The 21,570-nt window shown below is 39.5% G+C and overlaps 1 protein-coding gene across 1 annotated transcript; it reads right to left on the bottom strand.

The window, feature by feature from the left end:
- Positions 1 to 15,401: 15,401 nt before the first annotated feature.
- On the bottom strand, positions 15,402 to 16,344 carry LOC102988823 (olfactory receptor 9Q2-like). The gene is given in 2 exon segments (XM_024133111.1): positions 15,402 to 16,170; positions 16,172 to 16,344. Coding segments are annotated over 2 exon segments (942 nt in total).
- Between the last annotated feature and the right edge of the window lie 5,226 nt (positions 16,345 to 21,570).

The raw sequence follows: 21,570 nt of genomic DNA, 5'->3' as shown, positions 1-21,570 counted from the left end.
TTTCATTTTTTTTTTCAGTGTCACAAGTCAAACAGAAATTTAACTTGGAATTCAAAAAGAAGAGGATGAAATGTTACCTGTTGGAAAGAAGGCCCTGAAGTGTTGATCAATCCTTTCAACTGAATTACTGAGCTCTCCCAGTTACCTTCCTGAACATATTTAAGGTGAATGTAATGAGCTCCTCCTTCTTATAAAAAAAATTATTCCCTTAAAATAAGAGTCTTTGCATGAAGGTGTTAGATTCCAGAATTAGAACATTGAGTGGAATATCAGTACATTATGAGTCACACCATGGGACTGAAATGTCAACTGATGATGCTTCCCTTGAGAAAATGATGTTTCCCCCTCCCCCCGACCCTCCACTCCCTGGTAACAAGGTAGAGTCCTGGTAGCATAAATGGAAGTCAGAACTTGCAGAACTATTTTAGGTTTCCTCCACTTTTCCTCTCCTCCATCTTCACTGCTACTTTCAAATTTCCACTCCTTCTTTCAAAGCCCTGCTCATCCTTTTCATGCAGCCTTTTGGGTTTGGTCTGTCCTTAGTATCAAGTGACTTACAGAAAAGTGCTTGCCCAGGAAGTAAACTCTCCCTACTCTGGCTTTCTCTACCAATGCCTCTCTCATTAGAATTTTATTAAAATACAGTCCATCACATAGTGTAATTAAGTACACATATGTTTCCACTATGAATCAATAAGCACCTTATTACCAGAATACATGACAAAAATGTCACTGGTATGTTGATACAGTGGATTTCTTCAACTCTTTTCTTACAGTTTAACTGTTGGGTGAAGAGAAGGGTTAGTCACAGCAGCAGGAGTAGTGCTTCTATGTGGAAATTGCTTCCCAGCATTTCTCCCCCAAAAAAGGTATTTATTTTTAAATCCAAATTCTGAGAAAAGGTAGTTGAGAAAACAGGAAAATTGAGAAAAATATTATAATTCTCCTGCAAGAATTAAAGCATAACTATTACTCCACATCACTAATTATAAGGGAAATGCAAATCAAACTCTACAATGAGATATCACTTCACACCTGTCAATATGGCTATCATCAAAAAGTCTACAAATAACAAAAAGTCTACAAAAGTTCTACAGAGAACAAACTAGTGGTTACCAGTGGGGAGAGGGAAGTGGGGAGGGGCAACACAGGGATAGAGAATTAAGAGGTACAAAATATGTACAGTTTATGTATAAAATAAGTAAGATTCAAGGATTATATTATACAGCATAGGGAAAATAGCCAATATTTTACAATAATTTTAAATAGAGTATAATCTACAACAATATTGAATCACTATGTTGTATACCTAAAACAAATACAATGTTGTAAATAAACTACACGTTAATTTTTTTTTAAATAAATTTTAATTTAATTTAAAAATAAATAAACAAATAAAGCGTTATGATCAACAAAGAGTGGTTACTTGTTCAGAGGAATCCACTCATGTCAAGGAGAAAGTAGGAACCAGGAAACGTGACATACAGAGTCAAAAGTTAAGTCTACATTTGTGGAACCAGAACTAGAAGCACTGGTAGAGACTCAATCACAAGCTAATCAGTCAGTCTTGCTGGTAGCTATTCCCATGTGTGTGTTCATGGCCCTGTTTGCTGTTAACAGTGAGTCATTCTTGCAAATAAAATAAATATTCATAAGTTTATATGCATGGGATACTTTATACAAATCCTATGAGTGATGTTCCAAGAAATAATAAATTTTAGAAACAAATAAGTCCTTAAACTGGCAGTTTTGACATGTGATTCTGTATAATGTTGTTAATCTTATTGGGAGATCTCAATGTTTAGTTATTCAAGTACTACCCAGTAATGTTCATGGGGCATTTTCCAGTGTTTGGCTATTTGCTATAGTCTACAATACTTAGTATATACTAATATACCTAAAATTTATAATTATTAAACAAATTTTAGATACCTACACTAATGAGTAAAGAGTATAAAGAATGCTGAAAATATTTTAAGAATGACTTATAATTTCATGCTTTCCTAAAAATTCCCAGGAATTCCAATATCCCATTCCCACATATTGAAGACTAAGAAAACCATATAGGAAGTGTGTGTTCCTGCATGTCTGTGCTAAGTACAACTAATGCATGTAGATGGAGAGATGGCTAGATAAGGAAATCATTGAATGAGAGCAATTATCATACAACTACACATCCTGGACAGACTGTTCATTTTATGGATATTGGGTGGATCAAAAATAACCTGCAGTACCACACCATCAAGAATCTCAACAGGTATTTTCATAACGATGATCGCTCTCTCTCTCTCGCTCTCTCTCTCTCTCTCAGAAATGATTTTGAAAACCACATCGTAAAATCACAGATTCTGGTGAACATCAGTACAAGTCTGAAACATGATGGTGATTATTGCTTGGGCCTCTCTCTGTTCACTAGCTCCAGTCTGAGAATTGTCCTAGTTGCCTCTTTTTGGTTTCAGTCCAGCTCTCATGAGAAGGGAAAAGTATGGCACTCATAGCATTGGGAAAAATAGGATACTCAACAGAGATAGGACACAATTTTGTGTAGCAATCTTCAAAGACAGACCACACACTTGGTGATCTTTATGAAACTATTTTAGAAAGACTCTTTTATGCCATCATACAGCAATTCCTTCAATTGGGATTTAGGAGATTTAGGAGACTACTGAGGAATAGCGGCTTGGGGATGAAGATGGGACCATATTATTTGCCAGGTATCGGTTTATATGTTTGCAATTTAGAGACAAAAACACGAGATACCTGCTTTCAAGAAGTTTACAGACCATTGGGAAAATAAACACACAATTATAAGTCTTTTTTTCCCTAGAGTAGAGGAGAATAATATTTGCAAGAAGACCATGGTGTAAAGATATGCTAAGGTCTTCCTGAGATAAGTTTTGGCAAGTCCTTCTGTGTTTTCCAAGAAGAATATTTATTTTTTTCCATGGCCAAAGAGCTCTTCTTAGGAACCTTAGCTCCAAAATGTCTACACTGACAACTTCTCCCACACTCACAAATGAGGCCACAACATCCAGCAAATAGTCCTTGTGGCTATACACAAGTGTCTCCCACTGGCTTGTCTGGGTCTTCTTATTCCTGAGAAACTATGACTTTTCTAGTCTCTTCTCTCATGTCTAATGTGCATTACTTTTTTTTTTTTTTTTTTTTTTTTGCGGTACGTGGGCCTCTCACTGTTGTGGCTTCTCCAGTTGCTGAGCACAGGCTCCGGACGCACAGGCTCAGTGGCCATGGCTCACGGGCCCAGCCGCTCCGCGGCATGTGGGACCCTCCCGGACCGGGGCACGAACCCGTGTCCCCTGCATCGGCAGGCAGACTCTCAACCACTGCGCCACCAGGGAAGCCCTGTGTTATTTTTTATTAGACTATCTGGGGGATGATAGCTTCACTCTGGATGTTATCACATGTAGGAGCATCCTTGGTTCTTCTCTGCCTCCCAGCTTCTGCTTCCAGAATCACAGCAAAGATTCAACATCTCAACCTCTGCTTATCTGGGAGGAAAGATAAGGCAAGAAAAGATTTTCCATTGACTCTAATGTGATACAGTAAGTCCCTTACATACGAACGAGTTCAGTTCCGAGAGAGCGTTCGTAAGTCCAATTTGTTCGTAAGTCCAACAAAGTTAGCCTAAGTACCCAACTAACACAATCAGCTATATAGTACTGTACTGTAATAGGTTTATAATACTTTTCACACAAATAATACATAAAAAAACAAACACAAATAAAACCTTGTTAATCTTACAGTACAGTACCTTGAAAAGTTTGGTAGTACAGTACAACAGCTGGCATCCAGGGGCTGGCATCAAGTGAACAGGCCAGAAGAGTTACTGACTTGGGGGGTCGGGGGGGGCGGGGCGGTGGGAGATGGTAGAGCTGAAGGATTGTCAGCAATAGGAGACGGAGGGCAATTTCACTCATGCCTGAATGCACTTTCACATTTTTGAAAGTTCGCAACTTGAAGGTTCATATGTAGGGGACGTACTGTAATAGATTTAAATTTAAATTCCACTTGAAGCAAAAAGGAAAAACTGGTGAGCTTGTCTTGTTTTTGTTACATATTAGAATTGAAATGTAAGTAAAGTACGATAAAATGCATAGATCTCAACTGGTTCAGTTTTGATGTATTTGGGAAATTGTACTCAATAATGAAATATTTTCATTACCCCAGAAAATTCTCCTGTCCTCCTCACCAATCAATTCCTCTCCCTGTCCAGTCCACCACGATTCTGACTTCTATCATCAGAGATTAGTTTTGCCCAACCAGTAATTTCATATGGATGAACTCATACAGTGTATATTCCTTTGAGTCTCGCTTCCTTCACGTAACATAATGTTTTTGAGATTCATACAGGTGGTTGTGGATTTCAGCAATTTGTTCTTTTTAATTCCTGAGTAGCAATCCATTGTATGAATATACCACAATTTGTTTATCTCATTTCTTTATCCATTGTGAGCTTGGTTTTAACATCTTCTTCACACTCCTTTTTCATGGTATTTTGTGCTTGACACGTAAAATTGGGCACTTATCATTGGATGGTTTGTGTGACTGACCCGCATATTCTGATGCTTCTCCATTTGCATTCCTCACTGTCCCAGAGCCTAATATACCTGTGTTCTAGCCAGGCCTTTCTGGAGATACTTTGTTATCTGGCCCCTTGGTGATTTTATCAGTGTTTATCTCAAACCAGCTCAGAAAAGAGTCTGGGATTATGGAACTCTTTAATTGTAATTCCTAGAATGCTGGCCCCTCTGAAGTAAACAGAGGAGGAGAAACTAACACCTGTTGAGCTGCTCACTATGTTCCAGAGGCCAAGATAGGTGTTTTGCAAACCTCATCTCCAGTTTACTGATATGGAAACGGGAGCTCTAAGATGCTAAGTGACATGCCCAAGGTCACACACCCGTCAAGTAGCAAAGCTGGAATTCAAATCCAGGTCTGTCTCATTTCAAAGTCCCTACTCTTTCTACCACATCACGTTGAAATAGAATCAACAAGAGAGCACTGGACTAGGAACCACTTCATGTGGATTCTCATTTTGGTTCTGCCAAAATTAATCAACTGATATTGACAAGAGACCCATCCTTCTGGGGGTCTGTTTACTTATTTGCACAATGAGTGATGTTCTCATTGACCTATGTGGTACCCCTCAGCTATAGATTTTATGACTTCACTCATGGAATTACGCAACACTGTATAATTTATGAATGACTACGAAGTGTTTGGTAAGGAATTGGTAAATGCAAATCCAAACACCTTATCCTGACTTTAAAAGCCTGTCAGGATCAGGCCCCAAGCTACAACTTTGCAACTTTATTTCTTACTTCTTTTTATAAACCTCAGTCTTAGTAGTGCTGGTCTCTTTAGTCTCTTTACTGAACCAGAATATGCCATGTCTGGTCCTACCACCTGGCCTTTGCTCGTACCATCCACTTGGTTCAAAACCCTTCTCTGTGTCTTTCTACCTGTATAAACCCTACCCATTTTTAAAGCATAGCTCTAGTTCACTTATTCCATGAAATATTTACTTATTACTCTAGTCCACAGAAAGCTCTCTCTCCCCTGAATTCCTGCAGCATCTTCCCTCCCATGCTTGATATCTGATGGGAACCATTATATTTGTCTCCACCTGCCATTGACAACTACAGACTCTTGCTTTTTGTTCATGTCTTATATCTCAAGTCAGTCGTGGACTTTTGGAGGAAAGAACCTGAGTGTTAGCCCTCATGACTTCCCCCAAATACTTAGGCTAGAACAGAATATAAAGCAAAGCCTAAGTAATGTTTCATTAATAAACTTAGAGCAGATAAAATTCATTTAGAGGCTCTGACGATTTTTCCAAGTCCTTCTCTTTAGATAGGATTAATACTCAGGTTCTAACCTCCACAAGTTCACAGCACAGTAGGGAAAATGGGCTTCCTATTCTGGAAAACTTGAACCAGGGTAATTCTGAACTCTGGAGGAATGACTGTAATAAGCAATTACAGCCACCACAACCCAAAGGTCAGGGCCACTAAGAATTATACCCTTCAGGGCAAAAGTTCTGGGTTCCACAGGTAACAACCTAAATCAGCCACAGTATGAGCCAAGAGTGAGGGAATCTAATGAGTGATGGCGGAGGGAGAGGAAGAATATCAATCAGAGCCTCAGCACCAGCTAATGGGCCATGAGGACTGTGATGCTTTCCGATGACATTCTTGCCTTAGTTTTCCAGGACGGCAGGACTGGCCAACTTGGAGGGGTTTCAACAGGGATGATACTGCCCAGAAGTGGGAAAACATTAGTACTTCGGGGTGAAAAAAAATCTAAGACATTTTTATGGTTTGTGCCTCTCCAAAGCTCAACAATATCTGACAAAATCTTATTTCATAGCATTTGATTTCATGGGAGGTGGAGAGAATTGAGGATAAAAGATCTATAAGCCTCCTTAAGGGGGTTCTTGGGCAATAATGAATAAAAGGATGAGAAACTGCTCTAGACTGACTGGACTTGTACTTCCCTTCTCAGAGTATTTTCATTCTCTTGCAAAAATTATACTGTAGAATCTAGAGATAATGAGAGGGCATGAGTAGATATGAGTAGCACAAGAGGTGCATTGCATTGGACACAAACCTTATATTACTTTCTTCTTTCTAATGACATAGTTCACCTCACGAACTCTCCTACCTCTTTCCAAGCTCTCTCAGCTGGCTGAGACCCACATTAAACCTATATGCCAAACCTGCCCACACAAAGTTTCCCTCATCTTCTGGATTCAGATATAGCTGTATTGTGGAATATGGTTCCTGATTTCCTGTGTGGCCACCAAGGGGCCAGATGATGCAACCTGGAAGTTCAAAAGGGTCAAGTCCCCATGGATGAACCTTGGCTAATAGGAAGCAAGAGATGAAAAGGAATGGGACGTATAAGTATCCCTTTTTTCTCTCCCTGGACTAGTCCTCCTAGCTATGATTTTTCCTGCCAGAGTAGTCCGACATGCTGGGCGAATATATCTGATGAGTAATCTTCTCTGTCTCTTCTGTGCTTGTTGGGAACAATCACACTTGCAGTGATGCATTTCATTGCACTGTTTTGCATCTAGCTTAGCCTCTATCCCCTCCACTGTCCTCCTCCTTACATCCCTGGGATTTCATCTTCCAAATAAAATGTTAAGACATAAATTCTTGTTTCAGTCTCTAGAAACAAGAAGACCTATGCTAAGAGAGTAGTTATCATAGTTCCTTTGGGCTGCTATAACAAAATCCCATAAATCGGGTGGCTTATAAACAACAGAAATTTATTGTTTACAGTACTGGAGGCTAGAAGTCCAAGATCAAGACACTAGCAATTCAGTGTCCGGTGAGAGTGTGCCTCCTGGCTCATAGACTGCCATTTTCTCACTGCATCCTCACATAGCAGAAGGGGCAAGGGAGCTCTTTCGGGCCTCATTTATAAGGACACTAATCCCATTCATGAGGGCTCTGTTACCATGACCTAATCACCTTCCAAGACTGTACCTCCTAATACCATCACCTGGGGTCATGTTTCAACATATGGATTTTAAGGGGACACAAACATTTAGACCATAACAGTAGTATAGGAAGGAACTCATAAATATGCCTCATGGACAAATTGTAGAAGCAAGGGTTCTGGTTCCACCCACATTTCTTTCCTAGCTGTGACTAGATAGATAGATAGACAGATAGAATAACTTGCCTTTTGTTTCTTCTCCATTACCTAGTTATTTTAAATATTAGTCATGAATATTTATACAGTTAGTCCATAGGTTAAGTCATTTCCTGTTGAGGAGGGGGTGAGTGTTCTTCTTTTGGGTGAGAAATGGCTGTACTATGTTATGAGGCACAGGCAATCATTAGAAGAGAGAGTCTATTAATTTTGGTTCTGTCTCTGGCTGTGCATCTTCCCTTTCTCCTATTTCAGAGTCTATATTTCCAGCCTTCCCAGTGTATCTGTGAACCACCCAATATCATTTCAATATATTTCTTTTCAATATTAAAAATCCAGAGTTTATGTCTTTAATTTGGAACTAAGAGCCCTGAATGCTGAATTACTGGGTCCCCAGATTCCCTTCCAACACAGACATTCATTTAAGCAGTATAGAAAGCTTTAGCCTATCCCCTTCCACTAGAGATGACATCTCTTTGGAGCCATAATCCCTAGTGCAGGAGTTAAACTCAATTCTCAAGGTATTTACTGAGTGTTTCCCCTCTACTAGGTACTAGAGAGGAAACAGAGAAGGAACTCTCAAAATGTTTACCATCTCTATCACCTCACACCGGTCAGAATGGCCATAATTTAAAAATCTACAAACAATAAATGCTGGAAAGGGTGTGAAGAAAAGGGAACCCTCTTGCACTGTTGCTGGGAATGTAAGTTGATACAGCCACTATGGAGAACAGTATGGAGGTTCCTTAAAAAACTAAAAGTAGAACTCCCACATGACCCACCAATCCCACTACTGGGCATATACCCTGAGAAAACCCTAATTCAAAAAGAGTCCTGTACCGCAATGTTCATTGCAGCTCTGTTTACAATAGCCAGGACATGGAAGCAACCTAAGTGTCCATCGACAGATGAATGGATAAAGAAGATGTGGCACATATATACGATGGCATATTACTCAGCCATAAAAAGAAATGAAACTGAGTTATTTGTAGTGAGATGGATGGACCTAGAGTCTATCATACAGAGTGAAGTAAATCAGAAAGAGAAAAACAAATACCTTATGCTAACACATATATATGGAAACTATTTTTTTTTTAATGGTCATGAAGAACCTAAGGGCAAAATGGGAATAAAGACGCAGACCTACTAGAGAATGGACTTGAGGACAAGGGGAGGGGGAAGGGTAAGCTGGGACAAAGTGAGAGAGTGGGAGTGTATATATGGACATATGTACACTACCAAATGTAAAATAAATAGCTAGTGGGAAGCAGTCACATAGCACAGGGAGATCAGCTCGGTGCTTTAGATATGGGGATATATGTATATGTATAACTGATTCACTTTGTTATAAAGCAGAAACTAACACACCATTGTAAAGCAATTATACGCCAATAATAATGTTAAAAAAATAAAAATAATATTAAAAAAAAGACTACTACAATGTGATCAAGTACAGTTTATCTTAGAAACACAAGAATTGTTCAACATTTCAAAAGCAGTCAATGTAGTTCACCATATTAATAAACAAAAAATAAGACTGTGTGATCATTCTAGTGGATGCAGAAATTGATTTTGGACAAAATCCATTATTCATCCCTTATTTTAGGAAAAAAAAACCTCTCAACAAACTAGGAATCAAAGGGAACTCCCTTAACCTGGTAAAAGTCATCTGTGAAAAATCTACATAATGAAAGGTGAGAAACTGAAAAGTTTCCCCTAAGGACAAGAACAGGACAGGGATTTTCATTCTCATCACTTCTCTTGAACTTTTTATTGGAAGTGAAATAAGTCAGCCAGAGAAAGACAAATACTATATGATGTCACTTACATGTAGAATCTGAAAAACTCAAACTCATAGAAATAGAAATTTGTGGTTGCCAGAGGCAAGGGATGGAGGGTGGGGGAACTGGGAGGGAGGGGTGAAGGGTGGGTGAAGCGGGTGGAGGTCGTCAAAAGGCACAAACCTCCAGCTGTACGATAAATAAGTTCTAGGGATGTAATGTACATGATGACCATCGTTAACAATGCTGTCTTGTATATTTGAAAATTGCTAAAAGAGTAAATCTTAAAAGTTCTCATCACAAGGAAATAGTTCTCACCTATGTGAGGTGATGTTAACTAATTGTAGTAATCATTTCACAATATATGCATATATCAAATCACTATTTTGCACACTTTAAACTTATGTCATATGTCAATTATATCTCAATAAAACTGGAAAAATTAAATAAATAAAAATAACAAAGATATATAAAATAAAATAATATGCCACAGGCTCAGAAAGCAGTGCCCAAGGAGAACTGATGGTAGCAAATTTGGAATAAAAAACAAAGAAACATTGTATTAAAGTTTCTAGCCAGTGCAGTGAGGCAAGAAAATGAAATAAAGTCACTCAAATTAGAAAGGGAAAAATAAAACTATTTTTATTTATATGATTTTCTAAGTAGCAAATTCAAAGGAATCTACAAAAAAGCTACTAGAACTAATAAGTAAGAGTAGCAAGGTTGCCAGGTCAATATAAAAAAGTAATTGTATTTCTATACACAAGCAAGGAGCAGTTGGAAACTGAAATTTAAAAATCAATACCATTACTATTGCATCAAAAATAATGGAATATTTAAGAATAAATCTGACAAAAGATTTGAAAAAAATCTATACCCTGAAAAGTACAAAATACAGAAATTAAAGAAGACCAAAATAAAAGGAGAGATACATCAATCTCATGGATCAGAAGAATCAATATTGGTATTATGTCAATTGTTCCCAAATTGACCAATCAGATTCCATGCAATCCCAATCAAAATTACAATAGACATTTTTGTAGAAATTGACAAATTGGTTTTTAAAATCATATGGAAATTCAGAGGGCCTAAAGTAGTTAAAATGATTATGAAAATGGATGAAGCTGAAGGACTAGCCCTACCTGATTTCTGCCTTATTAATATTCAAGACAGTGTGGTATTGGAGTAATAATAGACAAATACATCATTGGAACAGAAGAGACAGGCCCACCCATATACGGACAATAGATTTTCAACAGAGGTGAGAGACAACTCAGTGGAGAAAAGATAGTCTTTTCAACAAATGGTGCTGGAACACCTGCATGTCCATATGCAAAAGTGTTTACTTTGACCCATACCTTTTTCATATACAAAACTCAACTCAAAATGGATCCTACACATAAATGTAAAACCTAAAACTATAAACTTCTAGAAGACAGGAGAAAATCTTTGTGACCATGGAGGCAAAGATTTCTTAAATATGATACCAAAAGCACAATCATAAATGGCAAAATTGATAAATGGGATTTCATCAAAATTAAAAGTGTTTACTCACTGAAGGACACTGTTAAGAGTAACAAAACTAACATGTAGAAAATGGGGGGAAATATTTGCAAATCATATATCTGATAAAGGACTTGTATCCAGAAATATAAAGAGCTCTCAAATGTTAATCATAAGAAAACGAAAAGTGCACTTAAATATGGGCAAAAGATTTGAAAAGATATTTCACCAAAGAAGATTTACTAATGGCTATTGACCACATTAAAAAAATTAAACATCAACATCATTTCTCATCAGAGAAATGCAAGCTAAAACCACAATGAGGTATCACTACATACTCATTAGAAGGTTAGCATTATAAAGAATGGCCATAGCAAGTGTTGGCAAGGATGTGGAGGATGTAGAAATGTTAAGTGATACAACCACTTTGGAAAACAGTTTGGATATTTCATAAAAAGTTAATCATACATACCTTATGATCCAACCATTCTACACTTAGTTACCTAAGAGAAATGAAAGTATGTATCCATACAAAAACTTTCCATGAATGTTCATAGCAACTTTATTTAAAAGAGCCAAAAACTAGGGCTTCCCTGGTGGTGCAGTGGTTGAGAGTCCGCCTGCCGATGTAGGGGAACCGGGTTCGTGCCCCGGTCTGGGAGGATCCCACGTGCCGCGGAGCGGCTGGGCCCGTGAGCCATGGCCGCTGAGCCTGCGCGTCCGGAGCCCATGCTCCGCAACGGGAGAGGCCGCAGCAGTGAGAGGCCCGCGTACCGCAAAAAAAAAAAAAAAGAGCCCAAAACTAGAAACAACCAAAATGTATATCAATAGATGAATGAATAATCAAACTACAGTATATCCATACAACGGAAGAGTACTCAGCAATAATAAGGAATAAGCTATTGCTATCCATAACAACATTAGTGAACTTCAAAATAATCATGCTAAGTGAAAGAAGTCACACATAATTCCATTTATATAAGGTTTACATAAAATTCTAAGACATTCTAACTAACGTATAGTGAAAGAAGCAGATAAGTGGTTGCCTGGGTTTATGAAGGTGTGGGTGGTGGGAAGGCGCACATGGGAGAAAGTACGAGGGGGTAAAAGAAACTTTGGGGAGTGATCATATGTTCATTATCTTCATTGTGGTGATGGTTTCCTGGGTGTATTCACATATCAAAACCTATCAAATCGTACGTTTTAACTCTGTGCAGTTTATTGCATGTCAATTACACCTCAATGAAGCTGGTTTTTTTTAAGTTTTAGCAAATCAGGAGGCATTTCAGGCACATCCCTTGAGTAATATCTTATGAGACAGATGAATAGTTAGATACAGACAATAGATAGATAGATGATAGATAGATAGATAGATAATTGATAGATGATGATGATGGTGATGATTGATAGATAGATAAGTAGATGATAAATAAAACAAAGTAATAAATTATATTTTAAAATGCTATTAAATGGTAGGAAATAACGATGATCAGTGTTTGGAAAGGAATCTTGAATTCTTAGGCAATCACTGAAGATTGAAAAAGAAAACATGAAGACAAGTTTGGTGACTGCTTGGAGACCCCATACTGATGAACAACTTATCGGAGGAAGCTTTGACTCCAGAGGTGCTCAGAAGGGCTTCAGGGAGCAATAGCTGATTTGAGCCAATCCTGCTCTTTCTGAGGGAGCTGCAAATTCCCCCAGATCCTCCTCATTGCCCTACAAGAGGGCAAAGGTGAGTTCCATGAACTTCACATCTATGTCAGGCCATAAGACGCATCCATGCCAGCCCAGACCCACCAAACATTGAGACCAAGAATGCCACTGAAATTCAGACACCTCTGAAGCAAATTGCAACTGAGTACTGGGGCCTGGGAGAAAGAGAGGGAAGTATACAGAAGAGTGGATATCATTTAAGAGCACATATTTCGGAGACTTGAGATCACATCCTCCCTGCTCTATCACTTTCCTGATAGATAACTTGGGCAAGTTACTTAACCTCTCTGGGTCTTACTTCTTCCTTTTGCTAAATGAGGTCAATAATAATTACTTTCCATTAAAGTTGTCCAGAGGACTAAAATAAATGATTCATGTGAAGCTTTTAGCATAGAGTCTAGCATTAGTTGAAGTGTGCATTTAAGTGTACACTAGTTTGAGTTACATTTAAAAACTATTGGTGAACTCTTTACTTCTGGAGGTATCTGGATCCAAGTGTAATCTTGGCCCAAGAGAGACTGCTCCAGTCAGTTCTGAAATGAAGCTGTCCACTGATCAGCTGTGGGTCCGTCTACCCATTGGTGCACGTGGGCTGTGGAACCTGGGACAATCACCATAATAACACTGTTTATGAATTAATGTTTATGTCTATAGAACCTCACCCAGCACCTTCCCATCCTCCACGTGCCCCAAGGTGTCATGGGAACAAATGAAATACACAGAAAATCTGGCCCAGAGTAAATGCTCAATAGTTGAGAAAGCAGGCTGATAGGCCCTAACTAATCTGAAGCCATAATAAGCTAAGAAGTGACAGACTGGACACTTGTGCCAAATTCTGAGCTCTTTCTACAAGTGTCTCTTACCACCTGCTACAGAAGTTGATGTGTCAGGGAACATTGCATGGCAGCTAATATTTGGAAAATGGCCTCCAAGATGCACTCTGTGGAGTTGCTTCACCCCACTCTGCAGGGTTTTTCGTTTTTTGTGTTTTTTTGCGGTACGTGGGCCTCTCACTGCTGTGGCCCCTCCGGCTGCGGAGCACAGGCTCCGGATGCGCAGGCTCAGCGGCCATGGCTCACGGGTCCAGCCTCTCCGCGGCATGTGGGATCCTCCCGGACCAGGGCACGAACCCGTGTCCCCTGCATCGGCAGGCGGACTCTCAACCACTGCGCCACCAGGGAAGCCCCCACGCTGCAGTTTTTAAGTGATTTGTGCAAAAATACGAACAAAGGCTGATGTGTGAATCTTGACCACCAGTGCAATTTTTCCCAATATCTTTTCCTAAACATGTCTATACAACTCTTTTCTAAAATTTTTGTTAATATGTCCTTAAAATGAAAGTTCCTAGAGTTCAGAGCTGCTATCTATTTAATCTATGCCCTTCATTTTCTCATACACAACTACATGCACACTCACACACATTGACACATGCTGCCACATTACACAGTGCTAGCACATCAGGGCTATAACATAAATGTTGTTGACTTCCTTCTACCTCTCCAGATTGGACTTTTATCTTTGCTTTACTAGGTAAAAGGAAAAAGAACAGTGCAATAACCATAAATTCCAGATTGAGTGATTATATAGGGTGGGCAGTAGATCATAGCTGGAGACTGTGTGCATGGTTATGAAAAGCTCAGGCTTGGCTGGGGTGGGAGCCTCACTGTAGCATTTGCTTGATGACCTTGGCACAATTAACTCCAAGTCTCAGATGCCTCATCTACCTATAAGTGAGGAATAATAACAAAACGCCTCACAGTGTTGTGGTGAGAGCTAAATCAGGTAATTCCTGGAGCAAACATTACAATTCCTGGAAGGTGATAACTGCCTAATAAATCTTAGTTGCCATCTCTCATCATCATCGTCATTACTAATCAAGTTATTATTATTCAGAACCCACAGAAACAATAAGAAGAGAAGAAATGAAAACATAAACGATGGGATTCAGAAAAGCCCTTTGGATCAAAACAGTAGGTGCATTGGTAGATAGCGGTTTTTTTTTTAACATCTTTATTGCAGTATAATTGCTTTACAATGGTGTGTTAGTTTCTGCTTTACAACAAAGTGAATCAGTTATACGTATACACATGTTCCCATATCTCTTCCCTCTGGCGTCTCCCTCCCTCCCACCCTCCCTATCCCACCCCTCTAGGTGGTCACAAACCACCGAGCTGATAGCTTTTTGATGTTTCACTCATCAACTGTGCCAGGCAATGCCTTACATTCCACAGATGCTAGTGAATAAGACCGACATGGTCCCTGCCCATTCATGCACTGAATCCTCAAAAATAGAGTCCTATAAATTAGGTGAACTCACTTGGCAGATAAGAAAACTGAGGACTGAAGAAGCTGGAACTTAAAGGTCGACACTGGAGCCTAAGATTCATTCATTCATTCAACAAATATTTCTTGAGAGGCTTTGACGTGTTAGGTGCTTTGCTAAGCACTGGGTGAACAGAAAGGAATCTCAGATAAAAGTGCTTCTTTTCATGTAGTTTACTTTCTAGTTGTGAGGACTAGATAATATCAAATATGTAAAACATAGTATATCAGATCATGACAAGTATTACATGATATAGTAAATCAGAAAGTGGAGGTGGGAAGTTTAGGTGCAATATTAATAAGGTTTTCTGGGAAAGTCCTCCCAAGTAGGTGATATTTGAGGAAAGACAGAAAGGATGGAGAAACTAAGGAATGACATATTTGATGAGGGTCCATCTAGGGCCTTCCAGAAGCCTTCGATCGGCTCAGGGCTTTCACAACAGACTCCTTGACCTCCTTATTCCTCAGGCTGTAGATGACGGGGGTCAACATTGGGGTCACCACTGTGTAGAGCACGGACACCACTTGGTCTGCCTCCGAGGACTGGCCTGAATTATCTCGCAAGTACATAAAGATGAGGGTCCCAAAGAAGAGAGCAACAGCAGTGAGGTGGGAGGCGCAGGTAGAGAAGGTCTTGGCCTGGCCCCAGGCAGAGCAGACCTGCATGATGGCCATGATGACGAACAGGTAGGAAACCAAGATGACCAGTATACAAGCAGGCATGACAAAAACGGCAAACACAATAATCACCACCTCCTGGGTGTAGCTTTCCCCACAAGCGAGTTTTAATAGAGGGGGTAGGTCACAGAAAATAAAGCTGATCTCATTGTTTCCACAAGAGAAGAGAGTGAAGGCGGTGACCGTTCGAATAAAGGCACTAGAAAAACCAGCAACATAAGCCCCAGCTACCAAACCCAAGCGGGCCTTCTCGGTCCTGATGGTGACATAAAGCAGCGGTCGGCACACGGCCACGTAGCGGTCATAGGCCATGATCGCCAAGAGGTAGCAGTCAATGGAAGAAAAGAAGGTGAAGAGGAAGAACTGGGTGGCACAGCGCGCATTGGAGGTGACTCTGACGTGTTCCAGCAGCACTGCCAGTATCGGGGCGATGATGGAGGAGGACTAGCTGATGTCCACGAAGGAAAGGTGGCTGAGGAAGAAGTATGGGGGTGTGGAGCCGGCGATCTTTGCGGGTCAGGAAGATCATTCCCGAGTTCCCCAGCAGAGTGAGTATATAGAAACCCAGAAGGACAGAAAGAGAGGAGCCCCCACCCTCGGGATGTTCAGCGAACACAGTAAGGAAGAACCCTGTCACTATGGTGTAATTCCTCCCAGCCATCCATTCAGCGGTGGACCTGTGAAAGCTAAGACAAAAGCGCCCGATAACCGGATCCCTGAAAACAAGTTCCAATCATTTTATATTTTTAACCAATAATTTCATTATGACAATTTAATAAGGATACTTAACTTGTTTTACCATGGAAACCGAACACAATTTCTCCCACAATTTAGTCAGGGTTCCCTTAGGTAAAACTGTATCTAGTCTCCCTCAATATCTTGTTTTTCTCTACTCTCCCCTTGTTCTTATTTTGCGGTATTGATCCTCCTCAGGAACTTAAAGTTCTTAGGTTTTCTGTTCTTTTGTTTTCTCTTTATTTATTTTTTTAGAAACCAGCACAACATTGTAAAGCAACTATACTCCGATAAAAATTGTAAAACAAAATAGAAAACAAAAGATCGAGTCATTTTAAAATAAAAGACTTTAAACTGAGTGTCTGATAGGTAAGCATTCGACTTCAACAAACTTCGCAGCCTAATGTGGAAATTCACGAATATAGAGCTCAATACAATATAAGATAAAAAGTGATGAATGCTTCCATTGTACTAAGAATGGAGAGCAAGTGATTCTCTAACTTATGTCAGCTCTTGTATTTGCAACTCTGTCCCCAATTAGCTGTTTGATCTTCCACAAGGCACTTAACCTCTCTGAACCTCAATTTCCTCTTCTGCCAAAAAGGGGATCATAATATCTGTCCTGCTTATAAGATAAGGTTAATGCATAGATTAAAACAGATGCAAAAGTGCATTGGAAAGCTAAAAGCACTCTTCGTTTATATGGTGGCTATTTAAAATTTTAAATGAACATTTTAAGGAAGGGTAATTTATATTCTATGAACAAAAAAAGCACAAACCAAAAAAAAAAAATCCATTAGCAATCAGCAATGGTCTCTGCTTATAGGAATATTTCTATTTTCAGTCTAGCAACATGCATATTTAACAAATAGCTGTTATCCTAATTAGAGTTGGCTGGCTTATTAAGGGTTTTCTCTTTGTTTTTTTGGTTTTTGTAAGTACTCGCATTAACCTTGGAATCAAAAGAGCAAACATAAGCTCCTTTTAGCGCCTCACAAAGCTCCATAAGCATTGTTTGGTTGTTCTTATAGTCCTTAATAAAAGCAGCAGTTTGATAATAAACAGCATCCAAATTTGAAAGCAGAAGTATTTCTGCAGTCTGGTGTTGTCTAAGCACTGTTGGAGGAATCTGGGTTAATGGAGTTGAAGGTTCTTAATAGAGTTCTAGAAAAGAGCTGTAAAGGAGGGCTTTGGTCATATTTGGTTACCTGATACACCAGCAGCCAGGCCAATACTAAGCTGACCCATTAGAAATAATAACAAAGAAGAGAAATTAGATTTGGAAGCATTAGCGGGACACGAAGCATCCTCACCTGTCTTTTTCCCTTGTTTAGTGTTTCCTCTGCCAGTGACCTTCCGATCCAGAGGAGACCTAGGTCGTAGCTCACTCACACTAGATAGGTGACCCTGGGCAAGTCACTTTTCTTCTCTGAACTTCAATTACGTTGTCTTTGTTCCCTTTAAATAAACAACAATGCAGCAGTGAGTCCATAATCATAGCAACTTGGTTGATAGGGGGTTGCTTCCAGAACCACTATGTCTTATTCTCACTTCATGGAGTTCCTCTCACCCTTGACGGAACAATACATCCCTGACGTTAGAATTGCCCAGGACTTTTTGCAGACTCAGACCAGGATAGCAGGGCTTGTGGACCAGCCTCTCTCCCTGAGTTTCTGATCCCGCACTAGACCTTCCTGGTGGTGCTTTTTGTATTCCCCGTCCCAGCATCATGCCATAATTGGTTCCTGAGTTAAGTCTCCAGGAAAAGACAATTTATCTTCCTAACAAGGTGTCTAATATCTTTGAAGATTTCTCTTTAATTTCAAACTCTCAAAGCCCCATCCTACATCCTGCCACCAGGGTCTGATGAGGCTGGTTCCTAGTCTTGCTTCACTCCTATTTTGTACCCAAAGGAATATATTCCTTGGAAGATTTCCTAAGTTCTTTCTATAGAGTAAAAAGTATATCGAGTCTCATATGCAATGTTGGGGCTTCGTGGCCACAGTACCTAGAGGCTTTTCAATTAGCCCTTCCTTCTTAAATAAAAGTCTTTGACTGTCTGCTTAGAATTTAATCAGAAAGAGGCATCAAAGTGTCTCCTTAGACCTGACAACCCATTCTCTCAGTAGTCCCTGTCAATTCGTTGTGTTCTCCCTGCCTTCTGGCAGATTCCAAGAGAGCAAATAACTCTGCAGTATACTACTCTTATTCAAACAGACCCTATATTGTCTTTTTCAATCAGGAGGAAACTTTTAAACTAATCCCAAGCTTTCTAACTACTAGCTTAATTTTTCCCACCACATTTTTCCCGTAACACAATTGACAGAGGAACTATTTATTAACCATCCCCCTTTTAGAGGGTCTATACATTTTCAGCTGGGCTTTTAATAACCAGACCAACCGTCATTAAAAGGATCAAACAGTTCTTATGAAAATTATAATATGTATGTTAAAGCATCCTGTCTTCGAGAATAAATATCATGTCTTTGAAGGTCTAAATGTTTTATTTTAATATAAGTGATCTTAAACTTAATATTCTTTGGCTGCCTTCACCCTGACTTTCCATGTTTCGCTGATCTGCTTCTTCTGATTTAAAATGCTGTTACTGGAATTCCAGGTGTGACATATCATTGTTGGCTGGCTGAGTTTGGAATCATCCTCTGTTTGTAAGATACTGTCACCACCTTTATGCCCTCCCATGATGGTTTATATCATTCATACTCCTGGGATCTTGTTTTTCTGGTAATCCAAGGGACAGGTCGAAAAGGAGTTTGAGTTCTAAGAATAGGGATCAGAGGAAAAACAGAAAATGATGAGTAGGTGGGGCCTGTTCCCTCCCAGTACCTTGGATTTCATTGAGGTACCTACAGTCAGAGAAGAGAAGAGCAAGACCCAGCAGACTTTTGGGAAGCGTTGGATGCAGGCTGAGCTGTTGCAGAGCCCAGGGACCCAGTGCAGACTAGGATTCCCTCCTGCCCACTCCTGCATGGAACACAGCAATGCTCTGCCTCCCCACCGTCAAAAGCTTTAAGAACATACAGAGTTGACATCTATGATACAGATTCTGCAAATACCATTATGGGCAGAGGAAATGGTATAAATCACTAAGTGGATTCTGAGGCAAAGGATGTGAAAAATGGAACAGGTGGGGAAGAAGAAAGAACAGGGCATATTTCCAGTGGTGACAGCAATTGACAGACATATTATTGTGAGCATGTAGAGATTCACATGAGGCATCCCTGGAAACTACTACAGGAGTTTGAAGAATACTTTGAGCAGGGTCAGCTTCATTAACTGGACCATCAAACTACTACCTTAATTTAATCATTAAAAATAAACATAACCTGCATTTCTCTAATAATGAGTGATATTGTGCATCTTTTCATGTGCCCGTTAGCCGTCTGTATATCTTCTTTGAAAAAATGCCTATTCAGATTTTTTGCCCATTTTTTGATTGGGTTGTTTTTTTGACATGGAGTTATATGAGCTGTTTGTATATTTTGGATATTAACCCCTTATCCATAATATCATTTACAACTATTTTCTCCCATTCTATAGGTTGTCTTTTCATTTTTGTCAATGGTTTCCTTTGCTGTGCAAAAGTTTTAAAGTTTAATTAGGTTCCATTTGTTTATATTTGCTTTTATTTCTTTTGCCTTAGGAGACTGATCCAAGAAAATACTTCTGTGCTTTATGTCAGAGAGTGTTCTGCCTGTGTTCTCTTCTTGGAGTTTTATGGTTTCCATTCTTACACTTAGGTCTTTAAATCATTTTGAGTTTATTTCAACAATGAGCTATCACCTCGCATCTGTCAGAATGGCTGTCATTAAAAAGTCTACAAATAACAAATGTTGGAGAGGATGTGGAGAAAAGGGAACCCTTGTACACAGTTGGTGCAGCCATCATGGAAAACAATATGGAGGTTCCTCAAAAAACTAAAATAGAGCCAACATATGATCCAGCAATTCCACTCCTGGGTATATACATCCAGAAAAAATGGAAACTCTCAGAAATAAGCATGCACCCCAGTGTTCATAGCAGCACTGTTTATAATAATCAAGACATGGAAGCAACCCAAGTGCCCATAAAAAGATAGTTGGGGGCTTCCCTGGTGGCGCAGTGGTTGAGATTCCGCCTGCCTATGCAGGGGACACGGGTTCGTGCCCTGGTCCAGGAAGATCCCACATGCCACGGAGCGGCTAGGCCCGTGAGTCATGGCCGCTGAGCCTGCATGTCCGGAGCCTGTGCTCCGCAGCGCGAGAGGCCACAACAGTGAGAGGCCCACGCACCGCAAAAAAAAAAAAAAAAAAAAAAAAAAAAGATAGTTGGATTAATAAGATATATATATATATATATATATATAGGCACATAATTATATATAATGGAATATTACTTAGCCATAAAAAAGAAATACTGCCATTTGTAGCAACATGGATGATGGACCTATTATGCTTGGTGAAATAAGTCAGACAGAGAAAGACAAATACAGTGTGATATCACTTATATGTGGAATCTAAAAAAATAATACAAATGAATGTATGTGCAAAATAGAAGCAGACTCACAGACATAGAAAACAAGCCTATGTTTACCAAAGGGGGAGGGAAAAATTAGGAGTATGGGATTAACATATTCAAACTACTATGTATATAGCTCAGGGAGATCAGCTCGGTGCTTTGTGACCAACTAGAGGGATGGGATAGGGAGGGTGGGAGGGAGACACAAGAGGGAGGAGATATGGGGATATATGTATATGTATAGCTGATTCACTCTGTTATAAAGCAGAAACTAACACACCATTGTAAAGCAATTATACTCCAAAAAAGATGTTAAAAAATAAATAAATAAAAAATAAGAAGCCTAGTCCAGAAATCTGTGACCTAAAGAGAACAGCTCTCATGTGTAGTGCAAACAGGATGGCCTTTGGAATCAGAGACAAGTTACTTAACCTCTCTGAATTTCAGAATGCACAATGAGGAAATCAAAATGTCCCTCAAAATCAAATGAGATAGATATGTAAATGGCATCAGTGGGTGGTAACCAACATTAACCATTCTGAAATATAACTCCCCCCCGCCCCCCGAACTCATTTGTATCTATTAAAATACGGGAATAAAGACACAGACCTACTAGAGAATGGACTTGAGGATATGG

The sequence above is a fragment of the Physeter macrocephalus genome, chromosome 16 (genome assembly GCF_002837175.3).
Source record: "Physeter macrocephalus isolate SW-GA chromosome 16, ASM283717v5, whole genome shotgun sequence".
Lineage (NCBI taxonomy): Eukaryota > Metazoa > Chordata > Mammalia > Artiodactyla > Physeteridae > Physeter > Physeter macrocephalus.
This window is presented reverse-complemented; position numbering and strand designations above follow the sequence as displayed.